The sequence below is a fragment of the Malus domestica genome, chromosome 10, assembly GCF_042453785.1.
Source record: "Malus domestica chromosome 10, GDT2T_hap1".
NCBI classification, from domain to species: Eukaryota; Viridiplantae; Streptophyta; class Magnoliopsida; order Rosales; family Rosaceae; genus Malus; species Malus domestica.
Genome location: NC_091670.1, coordinates 38,441,134 through 38,454,752, shown reverse-complemented (window position 1 = coordinate 38,454,752; position 13,619 = coordinate 38,441,134). Strand labels below are relative to the sequence as shown.

At 36.7% G+C, this 13,619-nt stretch overlaps 1 protein-coding gene across 2 annotated transcripts; it reads left to right on the top strand.

Moving 5' to 3' along the window:
- The first annotated feature begins 5,930 nt into the window (after window positions 1–5,930).
- LOC103446511 (protein STICHEL-like 3) lies at window positions 5,931–12,653 on the top strand. Of its 2 annotated transcripts, XM_017335330.3 has the most exons (7): window positions 5,931–6,325; window positions 6,582–9,097; window positions 9,576–9,795; window positions 10,112–10,639; window positions 11,422–11,926; window positions 12,087–12,150; window positions 12,421–12,653. In XM_017335330.3, exons 2-7 carry the CDS (start codon window positions 7,022–7,024, stop codon window positions 12,517–12,519), a joined length of 3,492 nt encoding a protein of 1,163 aa, XP_017190819.3. In that variant the 5' UTR covers window positions 5,931–6,325; window positions 6,582–7,021; the 3' UTR covers window positions 12,520–12,653. The 2 variants fall into 2 exon arrangements, with proteins under 2 accessions (XP_017190819.3, XP_070662814.1); XM_070806713.1 differs by having other exon boundaries at window positions 5,997–9,097.
- The last annotated feature ends 966 nt before the right edge of the window (window positions 12,654–13,619 follow it).

Here is a 13,619-nt window from a genome sequence, read left to right as displayed (position 1 = left end):
TTCACTTTGGCATGCAATTGAGTAATCATTACTTCAACAAATTTTGAGGAACTAGTTTGTGTATAGATTAGAGATTGCATCACTCCCTAAACCAAAAAAAATATGAATGCTTGGAACACATGACGATGTTGTTGTCCCTCCGGAACTAGACATAAAAGGAGCTTTTCCAATAGATAAAAATGATGCTCTCCACCCTTTTCTCCCCCCCCCCCCACCCAATGCAAAATAAATAAAAATAAAAAGTTAAATTAGCCGTTTTTTTCACTTAGTATTATGATTTAATGATTTTTTTTTTCACTTATAAATGAGAAGTTTTAGATTCGATTCTCGTCAAAGGTGAATTCGAACCAAATTATTATGATTAGTTCAATGTGAGGCTTAACCCACTCTCCCACTATTCGTGTAGATACTATCATATGTAATAAAAAAATTAAATAGAAAACAAGTAAATCACAAAAATTGGTCATCTGGAAATGTGCGAACAAAAGCTTCCTAAAAAAAATAACGGGAGGTCTTGAATTCGATACGTTGTTAAGTGTGAATCTGCTTGATCGTGACAACGGATAGGCTGTGTAATTTCAAACCAACCTTCTCTGGGCTGAGATGATAATCGTGGTGCAATTATCAACTAGTCTTCTCTAGGCTCAATTGTCCTCCTTTTTAAAAGAAAAATAAATAAAACTAAATTAAAAAGCTAGGAAGGCTTTGAGCAAAGTCAGCTGCACACTTAATAAACTGCTTTAATCAAAGATTATATACTGGGCCCTATATATGTTAACCATGTAACGACAATTTTGCTCCTGCTTTCTTTAACTTTTGTGTATTATGTGCCTCCCCTAATCATTTGCTTTGGAAGATAACAAAGTAATTTAATTATTTAATTACTTAAATTGTAATCAAGCACTTTCACTTTGGTGTCATCTGATTGATTTTAAGTTGGTCTAATTATTTAGGTTTGAAAATGATTTGCATTTGAGTTCTTAAAGCAGCAGTCAAAGATTCGTTGAGAAATAAAGAAATGACGTTTTCATAATAAAGATATCTTCTCCGAATCTCTTCCATCAAGGTCATCTGATCAAGTAATCTGGACATTTGAAATTTTATCCAATGGTCCACCTGTTTTGACCTCTTAAAAGCTATAATAATTTTTTGCTGTTTAATAAAATTTCAAAGATCCGGATCACTTGATTTGGTGGCATTGGTAGAAGAGATCTATAAATGATCTCTTCTCGTTTTCATAGGCGAAAGGCCATGGGGACACGCCGTTTGTAATCTATGGATTTCCTCGTCATCTTCTTCTTGTATGTTAATGTTATGGTAGAATTATTGGATGAAAACATATCCGAAAAGAAGATATCATCTTTGTATTTGTATTGTTGGTCGCACCTCAAAATTTAGGAGTTAAGAATTCCCCCTTCTATTTCCATAAATTTTTTCAAGGGGCTGGTGGTTGAAACAAGAACCAGATTAATGTGCACCCCACATACAATATATGCTACGAATTAGGTCACCGAACAAAAAGATCATATGAACATGGACTTCATGTTGCCTTTCAACTGCTTAAAACCTCACCTCTCTCTGCCTTCAAAACTTGCTTAGGCCGATCCAACTTGGTGCAAGGTGGGTCAGCTGACCCCCGCCCGAGTTCAAAAATATTCCATAGAAGAGTTGGATGCAGTCCTTTAAATTTTTTAGAGGCCCTTGAAAATTGTTTTCCAATTGTTCGACGAATTGCCTCTATGGGCACTGGGTATGGTAGCTGCTACCCTCATGCATTTGTATGTGTTGCTATGAGCATCTGTCGATATGCACACTCAGTATATGTTGGTATCTGTCACCATGCTTGCTCAAAAGCTATTAACATCAATTGATATGTTCGCTCGAAAGCTGTTTGCATCTGTCGACATATGTGTAATATAACTTGGCAAATAACCTCAAGACTACCTAAGTTCGATGAAATACCAATTTGCATGTTCAACTTTCCAAAACTTGTTGCGTGTTACATGCTATTCTTGTTGACCCCCTAATAATATTTCCTAGATCCACCACTGTTTGTTTCCTGGTTCTTCTTTATTTTTGCTATATATCCATGTAATCTACATCATGATATATATATATATATATATATATATATATATATATATATATATATATATATATATATATATATATAGGTATTTGTTTATTTGTCTCCTAAACTTGTATGCAGCTGCCAATTTCATCTCTGAACTTTAATTTTTGCCAATTACCCCCTGAACTTTTCAAATTAGCCAATTTTCCCATTGAGCTTTAATTTTAGCCAATTACCCTCTGAACTTTATAAATAGCTAATTCACCCTTGGCATTAGATTTTATAAACTTTCATCCAATTTTTCATCCTTTTTGCCCTCGTATAGTTGTCATGTGTCGTTTCTGTGATCAAGATTGATGGAAAATTAGATGTAAAATTTTAAAATCTAATTCATGGGAGGAAATTGGCTATTTATAAAAGTTCAGGGGGGTAATCGGCTACAAGTAAAGTTCAAGAAGGAAGTTGGCTAATTATAAAAATTAAAAGGGATAATCGGCTAAAATTAAAATTCAGGGGCAAAATTGACAGCTCAATACAAGTTTAGGAGACAAATCAACAAATATACCTATATATATATATATATGGAAATTGGCTATTTATAAAAGTTCAGGGGGGTAATCGGCTACAATTAAAGTTCAAGGAGGAAGTTGGCTAATTATAAAAATTAAAAGAGGTAATCGGCTAAAATTAAAATTCAGGGGCAAAATTGACAGCTCAATACAAGTTTAGGGGACAAATCAACAAATATACCTATATATATATAATATTTAAGAAAACTAATGAAAATGACTTGAAAACTTTGAGTTTTAACGATAAGGACAAAATAAAAGGTAAAGTGAATAGTACCAGGATTGACTTTTTAGTGTTAAATTGTGGTTTTTCGTTAAAGTGAATAGTATCGGAAGCTTTCCGTTAAAGTTTCCTATATATTTATGTCATAATACACACAATGTATAATCGGGTGCCTGCAGGCACCACATTGTGTGGTCCTGCCTTCCTCTTTTATTTCATTTCATTTATATGAGAATCCAAGAAATATATCACATGGACCGACCTCACACCAATATTTATACCAAATATTGAAAATATATCTAAAGTCTTTGGTTTATATTCACCAAGTATTAAAACATGTTCCATTTGCACCATCCTTCACTAAATACCTTGGTCCCCTCCACTATCTCACTCACCACAATGGGGCCTTATATCATTTAATGTCATAACAACTTCACCAACATCTCCATAAAATCCCTTTACTAATCCCTATCTATATTCGAAATTTCGAGTTCAATTATTCTATTCGCATTCACTTTCACTAATTCATACTTACACCCGAAAGTTCAAGTTCAATTTAATTTTCTCATTATCGCTTGTATCAAAAAAACAATACCCATACAACTTTTCTTAGCATGCACAAAAAAATCTAGGTAATTTTGTATTTTAGAAGAACATAAAATGTATTAAACAAGCACATTGGTCCCCTCCCCAACCATTATATAAAATCTCAGTGGCTACGAGAATGGAGACTTTGGATTTCATAAGAAGTTCAGCAGCTCTGGCCATGGCCCCACTTGATTTTTTTTAAGAGGATCAGCTGAAAACTTTGTCACGACGATCTATTTTTTTGGGAGTTTAGAAGACTCACAGAGGCAATCTACACATCACTGCATTATACATTCTTTGCCTGTCCTCTTGCTCAACATTAAGTTTCACAGAGGCAATCTACACTTCTCTGCATTATACATTCTTTGCCTATCCTCCTACTCAACATTAAGTTGGTATATAATTAAGCAAATTAAAATGCCAAACACAAGTTTAATTAAAGTACCAATGTTTTTATTTATTTTTCTGTGCTTCCATACATTAAACTAGAAACCAACAAAGAAGATAAAAAACAAAAGAAAGACATTTGAAAAACCGGGGGAAGTGTACAGACAAGTTGAGACAAGACACTGTGGATCATGTTTGCACCAAAGGAAAATCTGTCTTCAACGGACAGGATCTCATCACATATGTAGATCTAATTCCTCAATGTATTTACAATTTGTAGCAATCATAATTCGTGTAGTTCTCAATCTTTCTCCTCCTAGTTTTACTGTTTTACCCTGTAAGCTTCGGGTAAATATAAATCGTCCTGGCTAACTTTTAGTTTAGTCGTATGTTTACGTAATTGAAATAAGTCTTTGAAGCGACTCACATTAATTATCCGGTTGTAACAATAATATTTAAAATAAAGAGCTGTTAATTTCACCCCTTTATTAATTTATTTTTAATCACATATTTACCTCCTATGTCAAATGACGTAAATACCTAAATAATTTAGAACCCTTCTCTCTCCCTCCCTCTTTCAGATCTCTCGCAGTTGAATTGAGTCGAATGATGTTAATTGTTTATAGGATATTTCAGTAATAAAAGTGGGTGGAGAAAAAATATTAAGTATTTTTAACTTTCTACTGTGGGTAAAATTATAAAATAAGTAGAAAAATAGGATAATGGAATAGGTTTAGTAACATTATTTAAATATTTGTTTGTAATGTTTAATGAAGTCAAAGGTCCATCAGGACCCCCAAATAGTATTACAGTCTGTCCACTGTAAATTACAGTTTGTTATTGACCAAAAAAAAAAAAAAAAGTAAATTACAGTTTGTCTTGCGTCAAAAGATTCCCCCTTGGATGACAAAAGGGGCAGAGAATCCTATAGAATTTACCCTTACAAAAATATAAAAAAAAAAAACTAGTGTTATTTACATATATATATTTTTATTTATGATGCACTATTCTCAATTTTAAATTATCCAATAAAATAAATTTAAGAAAATTAAATAATAAAAATTAATATAAAATATATGAATAACACCACCCAAATTAAATAATTGATTGACGAAATATATTTACCTGAAGAGTTTCTATGCATCATTTCTACTTATCATCAAAAGGAAGAGAGAATATCCAAACATGAAATTTGAAGATCTTTGACCAATTTTAGTGAGAGCATCAACAACGAAAATTTTCACGGAAAACATGTTTAAACTTCACGAAAAACACGTGTAAAGTTTTCACGAGTTTTTTTAGATACTCTTAGTGATGGTATTGAGATAGTTGGTCACTTGCTCTAACGAGTTCTTCTATAAAAATAAAAACAAAATAGCTTGAGTTATCCTTTTTTTTCTTCTAGTTTTATGTGACTACAAGGAGAAGTTTTTAGGTCTTGGATAACTAGATCATGTGACTGTTTAGTAGATAACACAAAGTAGAGAGTCCATGGAAGCAAAAAACATAAAAGACAATGTGCTATGTGTTTATAACCATACTACTACGTGATCTGATCATTCAAATTTTAAGAATTTCTCTCACTTAGGACATTGCACCTACTTGTCTTTTTGTACGTAGGGATTGTGGCTACGTCTCACAATATCACAAAAGAGTTTATTGGACCATGCACAAATTATTATTTAATTCAATCGTAGTCCATCTTCAAGCGTATCATTAAAAGGACGGAAGTTGTTTTTAACTCTCGTGAGTCTCGATACTAACTTCATCCAGTTCGTTCAACCAAATTTTGATAAGAAAACAAGTAAAGCAAGTTTTACCCTAAGTAGTGTAATTGATGAAGTAAACTTCAAAAATTGAAAAACTACTGCTAAAAATTCTGTGACCCAAATAAGAAAAGTAATATATTTCATTAATATGACTGAAGAATCCCTTTAAATTAGGTTCAATAATTGGAACTGGAAGCCAAATTGAGTCAAAATCACGGTGTCAACTTTAAATCATTCAAATTTTTTAAGGAAAATGCCAATTTAAGGTGTCTGCAATTTTCCCATCCGCTATATTTCAACGGCAGGGGAGTTGTTGGCCCCCCAATTTCAAAATTTTGATACAGAAAAGGTAAATAATTCAAGAAACAAAAAAGAGAGTTTGGTCTGCATGCTCAAACAAACGGACTCACCGCTTTTTTTGCTTTTTTTGCAAGTGTTCTCTGTTTGCAGAGGTGTGTCTCTCTGTCTGTCTGTGACAGATCGATCTCTCTCTCTCTCTCCACCCTCTCAGATTCTCTCTCTCAACTCTCTCTCTCAGTCTCTCATTTTTCTCACTACCCTCTTGCTGCTGGCTCTATCTCTCTCTAACCATCTCTCTCACTCTAAAGGTGGTTGCTTTGAAAGGGAAAGGGCCTTGTGAAGTGCATGTGAAGCTCGGTGGGAGATCTGGGTGGGGGACTTAATGATGCAAACGGTTCACTGCCTTTTCTGATTTCAGGTGATTGGAGTGCTTCCTTCTTTCCCTTTCAGCTTTTCCCCTTCCTTTAATTATTTTTTTCCTCCTTTTGGATGTTACTTCATGTTCTTTCTATCTCAGCCTTATGTTAATTCTCTCCCATTTTCCCCAAAAAGTTGGCCTCTTTAGGGTTTTAGGGCAACAGCCATGGTGCTTTGTTTGCTTCTGAGCTTTCTCCAAATGGGTTTATTTTAGTTGGAAGTTTTGGGTTTTCTTTAATTGATGTATTGAATTTCAGCGTGTTTTTTGGTGGCTGTTTCTGCTTGTTCTGGGGTTCCATTTGGGTGAGATGCATTCAAGGTTATGTCTTTGCTGCTGTTTTGATGAGCTGAGGGGATTACTGAGTTGTTCGTCCGGGTGTTGCTGTTGGGTTCATTGCCTTTCAGTGAGAAATTGTGTGTTTTGAGGGGATGGCGGCGTGATCATTCAAAATGGTGTTGTTTAATTTGAAATTGAATGTTATTTTCGTGTTGGAGGATCTTTGATTGATTGAATTTTGGCGGCTTTTCCGAACAGTTAGTTGGAGGATAGCATTGGTGTACATTGAGGGATTTTTGTTGCTTTTATGCTGCCATTGTTCCGGAGATTCGGGTGGTATTAAGTAACCATGCGAAACGTGTTTGTTTGTTTCATTAATTCAAAAGAGATTCTGCCATCGGACACATTGACGGTCTGATCATGACCAGGGCTGTTCGAGATAGGATACTCAAGGATGCGAACGGTGATATTAGTGATCATCTGCGCAACCACATTCATTTGACAAATTGCATTCACTTGAAGAACCATATGCACAAGCGAAGCCCCATATTGGCTGACAGGTCACTTATGAGGGACCTTGTCGTCCTTCAGAGGTCGCGATCCCTCAGGGACCCTTCTGCCAGTCCTCCCTCATGGCATTCGCCTTCCATTCTTGACATGCTTTCCAGAAAAGGTGAGAATGATGCCTTGGTGCGTGAGGGGAGGAGGTCAGTAGGAAGTGAGTATCGAAGGGAAGCCAGGAGGTTATCGGCAGGTTCTCCAACTTTGGCAAGTTTAGCGACACCAAAAGTTGCTCCACGCGAGGCTAATGATGGCAATGGTGGTGTGGCCGGAATCAGTGAACACGGCAGCAAGAGTGGAGTTAAGGATGGTAGGAAAATTAGGAGAGAAGAATCTAGTCAGAAGAGTAATAGGAGTAATATTTTGGGTGGCAATGAGGAACCTCCGCTAGACCAGAATGATAACGATTTGGCTCATGACGCTCTTTCTGGAAATTCAGAATCCAAAAGTAGAAAAAGTAAACAAAAGGGAAAGCTCACTCAAGGTGCTCGAATGAAGACTCTCTCTGAGCAGTTGAATGATGTTAGGATGGATAGTGACGATGTAACGTCCTCTAATATCCACTTACCTGGAAGACGGTCCCAACAGGAAAGAATCGCTGAGGAACCGGAGGTCTGCGTTCAGGGATATTGCAGTGGACTAAGTAGGGTAAAAAGGCGGAGATTCCGAGGTGCAAGAAGAAGTCGTGCTTCTCTAGCTTCCAGAGACTTTGGAGCTCAGAATGGTTTATCTGTGGCTTCTAATTCATTAGCTCAAGGGTCAGCTCACCGAAAGTATCACATGGAACAGGGAGCAGATGAGTATGGTGAGCAAAATGTCACAAGGGCTCCTAGAAATGGGTGTGGGATTCCATGGAATTGGTCGAGAATCCATCATAGGGGTAAAACATTCCTCGACAATGCTGGAAGGAGCTTTTCTTGTGGTTTATCTGATTCAAGATTTAAGAAGGGTGGTCTGGCTGCCCATGGTCGAGATATTTCTGACATGCCCGTGACATCTGATAACTCGAGCATTTCTACTAAATCTGAATCTGAGGCACTGCCTTTACTAGTTGAAGCATCTGGATCACAGGCAAGCTCTGACAACGCTGGTTGGGTACATGACTATTCTGGTGAACTTGGTATTTATGCTGATAATTTATTGAAGCATGATGTCGGTTCTGACTATGCTTCTGAAGCTAGATCTGGTGATCACCGCAAATTGAGGGGGCACCGCTGGCGTAGGCACCAAAATCTGACACAAAGGTACATGCCGAGAACCTTTAGAGATCTTGTGGGCCAGAATTTGGTGGCACAAGCTCTTTCAAATGCTGTCATAAAAAAGAAAGTTGGGTTGCTATACGTGTTCTATGGTCCTCATGGCACAGGGAAAACCTCATGTGCTCGCATATTTGCTAGAGCTCTAAATTGCCATTCTGTGGATGATCCCAAGCCTTGTGGCTTTTGCAATTCTTGCATCGCACATGATATGGGCAAGAGTAGAAATATAAAGGAAGTTGGGCCTGTTAGTAACTTCAACTTCGAGAGCATTGTGGACCTACTTGACAATATGATTGTTTCCCAGCTGCCATCACAGTACAGAGTGTTCATCTTTGATGATTGTGATACGTTGTCTGCTGAGTGTTGGAGTGCCATATTGAAGGCCATTGATCGAGCACCCAGACATGTGGTTTTTGTCCTTGTCTGTTCAAGTCTTGATGTTTTGCCTCACATAATCATATCCAGGTGTCAAAAGTTCTTTTTCCCTAAGCTAAAGGATGCAGATGTTATTTACAGTTTGCAATGGATTGCAACCAACGAAGATCTAGAAATTGATAAGGATGCACTGAAACTTATTTCGTCAAGGTCGGATGGTTCATTGAGGGATGCTGAGATGACTCTAGAGCAACTGAGTTTGCTTGGCCAGCGAATCTCCGTTCCTCTTGTTCAGGAACTGGTAAGTTCTTCGCTGTTCCTCCAGAATTGCTATGGTTTACTTGTATTTATATGTAATGCCTCAATACTGATTAAAATGCTCGAGCAATTGCGTCTTGGTTGAAGATCCCTATTTTCTGTATTACTGTTCCCAGCACTTTATTTTTCTGTCATTTCTTGAAATGGGATGTTTTAAGTTTTCTTCCTTTAGATTATTAGCATGCAAGCGGTGCCGCTTAAGTATCCCTTTGCGGTATAAATATTAAGGTGCTGCATTTTCTGCACCTCTTTGCCTAAATGTTTTCTTATCACAGTTTCTCGTAACAAATTCCTTTTGTATTCCTTCCTATTTTTGCTTCATGTATGGCATTACATGTAATATGCAATTTCCATATAAAGATAGAGGAATGCTTTTGAAACCAGCATGATATCGTAATACAATTACGTTCGCTCTTGTTACTTTAGATGAACTACCTGAAGATTTTGACTATGTTTTGCAGGTCGGGCTTATCTCTGATGAGAAATTGATAGATCTTCTAGATTTAGCATTATCGGCAGACACAGTTAATACTGTGAAGAATTTGAGAATGATAATGGAAACTGGTGTTGATCCAGTAGGCTTGATGTCACAACTAGCAACGGTAATTACAGATATACTTGCTGGCAGCTATGATTATAGAAAAGAAAGGCGTAGAAGGAAGTTCTTTCGTAACCAACCATGTGAGTTGAAAAATTTACTAGATTAATTGAGTAATCCATTTTTTCATTAATAAATTATGTCAACGATGTTCATATTCTGTTTCCAAATATCTGTAACTGAGCATTTCATACAAGTCATTTTTCTTCGTTCAGTCTTCACCGTAATTTTAACATGCTTGAACTACTTTTGGTTATGTGTTATGCCCTTATGGAAACCGCCTTAAATAGACATTGAAAACCCTTGCCCTTTGAAATCAAATGGCTAATTCCTGTTGATTCTTGCCTTTTTTGTGACACTCTTTTTTAGTCAACTGAAAAACGAATAAACTGGTTGCAGTATCGAAGGAAGACATGGAGAAATTGCGTCAAGCTTTGAAAACTTTATCTGAGGCTGAGAAACAATTGAGGATGTCAAATGACAAGTTAACATGGCTAACAGCTGCACTACTCCAACTTGCTCCTGATCAACAGTATATGCTGCCTAGTTCTTCTGGAAACGCAAGTTTCCATCACAGTCCCTTGGCCTTAAATAATGTGGGCGGAAGGAGTGCTGTCAGGAAAGATAGTGAACAAGGTGGGATGCCAAATTATGAGAAAGGTCTGCCAATTAACGTTAGAAATTCTGTAAGTTCTGGGAAAGGTATGATTTCAGATAGAAAACGTCATGCTGCTTCGGGTATGGCTTCTCAACAGACGGCCACAGGCTCTGCTGAAATGGTCAGGGTAAAGGGGAAGCAAATCCATGGCAAAAGCCATAAAGGAATTGAAGAAATTTGGTTGGAGGTGCTTGAGAAAATTCCGTATAATCGAATTAAAGAATTTTTGTACCAAGAAGGGAAGCTGACCTCAGTCAGTTTTGGTGCAGGTATGCAATAACTTATCTTTTGTAAATGACCTTTATGGCCCATTTAATACTTAATAGAGTAAATTGTAGCAATGGTCCCTCAACTAAAAATTCATTACCATTGGTCCCTCAACTTATCAAAATGTGTAGCTATAGTCATTTTCATCAATTTCGTCAAAATTTTGTCAAAATAAGTTATGTTGGAATAACCATTTATATAATTAGGGTCCCTCAACTCATCAAAGTGTATAATTATGGTCATTTTCGTCAATTACGTCAAATTTTTTGTCAAAAAGAGTTATGTTGGAAGGACCATTGCTACAATTGGGTTAAAGTTAAGGGACCATTTCTCCAGTTGAATTAAAGTTGAGGGACCAATGTAATGGATTTTTAGTTGAGGGACCATAGCTGCATGTTTTGATGAGTTGAGGGACCAATGGTAATGAATTTTTAGTTGAGGGACCATTGCTCCAATTGAGCTAAAGTTAAGGGACCATAGCAACAATTTACTCTACTTAATAAACGAGTGCATACACACATTTATCCTTTCGTGATTTATGTCAGTCTCCTATGCAATACCGGTAGCAGTGGTTTGGGTTATGGATCCTTAGACATGGACACAAAGTTGAATTAAGTACATGACATTCTATCTTTCAGAAACTTGCTAAGAACTCTCAATTTGCTCCGATGCCACTACTTTTCCGTAACGAGATACTTATATGCTTAAAGTGAATTGATCATAGCTATTCTAATCAAATATCAACACATTAGTAATCCTTTGACATGTTTCCCTTCTTTTGCAGCTCCCACCGCGCAGTTGATGTTCTCTTCGCATATGACTAAATCTACCGCTGAGAAGTTCAGAACGCAGATTTTGCAGGCATTTGAGATTGTTCTAGGGTCTCCCCTGACAATTGAAATTAGATGCGAATCAAAAAGAAATAGTAAAGAATGGGCTCAGATGCCTATTATTATACCAGCTTCAAAGGATGGTTCATCCCATATTAGAGATGAAAATGCAGTCACCACCGATGCCCAGCTCGTGGCCCATGATACCTGTGAAATGGGGACGAGTGAAATTGTTGAAGTAGCTGCTTCTCCTAGGGAAACCAAGGGTGGTGGTCAAATGCATAACCAAAAGAAATCAACCATGGCGATAATTCCAGAAAAACAACAAAGTCAGAATCAAAGCATTGTCAGGAGCAAGGTGTCCCTTGCACATGTAATTCAGCAGTCAGAGTCGCAACGCAGTGGATGGTCACAACGCAAAGCTGTTTCTATTGCTGAAAAGCTCGAACAAGATAATTTGTAAGTAGCGCAATTCCGTTTACTTCATCTTTTCGTTTCAAGTAACTTGTAAGTTAGGACATATAGTTGGTTGTACAAGGTTATTTCATAAGCTTCAATATCTTATACTCTTGATTAGTTCTTTTTATTTGAAATCGTACTGATTCTTTCTAAATCACAGGAGACTGGAATCTCGTTCGAGAAGTTTGCTTTGCTGGAAAGCATCTAGAGTAACTCGTCGAAGGGTAATTTTTCTAAAATCTCAGTATTCTTGCAATGAAATTTCTGAGCAGGCTGACATGCCTCGCCCGGGCCTTACTCGTCATTTTTAGAGCTAAAGTTTACTCCTCATGCCATACAACTTAGATATACAATTCTACGAAAACGCCGTTGATGGAGAAAATGAATACTAACTAAACACTACCTATATAATGCTCGGGTCTATCGTTGCATCATTTTTAATCGCCATGGTGGTCGATTTGAAGATGAAACTTACGAATGTATTTCACATGCAGCTTTCGCGGTTGAAGATACGGGCACGAAGACCGCATTCGTTACTGAAGCTTGTGTCCTGCGGAAAGTGTCTGTCTTCAAGGTCTCCAAGGGTAGCATAAGAGAGATAGTTTTGGCTATAGCTTTAAAGGGTCTATACAACCTCATCTGCATTTCTTGTATTTAGCCATTTTCATTCAGATTACTAGCTCAATTTATTTCCTTTACATTGAATAAAAGTGATATTTCATGAAAAGATGTAGGGAAACTTTTTTTTTTTTTTTTTTTTTCAAACTTATGCAAGTTTCGATTTACTTTTTACCATTCCTTCCTCCACTTCACAGTTTAACGTCAATTTTCATGTCAATCTTATAAAAAACATGAGGTGCCAAAGAGTATGGAGAGTCTCACTTTTTTTAGTCCTCTTAGCATTCTCAATTTGCAAATCATGTGATGTGCTATCAAATAAGAAAAAAACACATGAATCAATACCTAAGCAATAATACAATTATCAACAACAACGTCATGTTGTTTTAGAGCTATCAGTTTGTTAGGCCCTCGTCAGCCCTATAGATAATTGAAATTTTTGAAATTTGATTAAAGGCAAAATTCTTTCTATTTACACAAGCGATATAGGGGAGCAAGTGGATGCCAAATCGTCACTGCAGAAGTAAATGCTTTTAACCAACTAATAAACATATTTAAATGAACACGAATCTTGATTATTATAAATTAACTGTTATCGTTAACTTTTAATTGTTTGTAAATAGTTGTTTTGATTGAACCCTACTTCTACTCCAAAAGCAGCATGAAGAGCTGTTATTTTTTGCAGTATTTGTCAACGGTTCTGGTATGAATCCATGGACTCTCGAGTCGCAGTCGTTTTGTTCGGCATCTCGCTCTCTCTCCCCCTCGCTTAAATTAATGCTAAATTCTTGACCCAATTGGCGTTTGGTCAAGTAATGGGCAGTATTATCTTTCAGTCAGTCACACTTTCAAACTCCGTGTTCGGTCTGTTTGAATTTGGTATAAGAGATGAATCACAACCGAGAAATTTTTCGGAGTCGGAAATACGGCCCGGTGTATAATGCTTGATTACTCATTACTTATATAATTCTTTCAAATTTTTTTCTTTTTAGAATAAAAGCCGAAGCCTTTTCTCCCTTTGTTTTCCTTTCGTTTATGTTACTTTCTAGAAAATTATGGTTGTAATTCGCTTCAT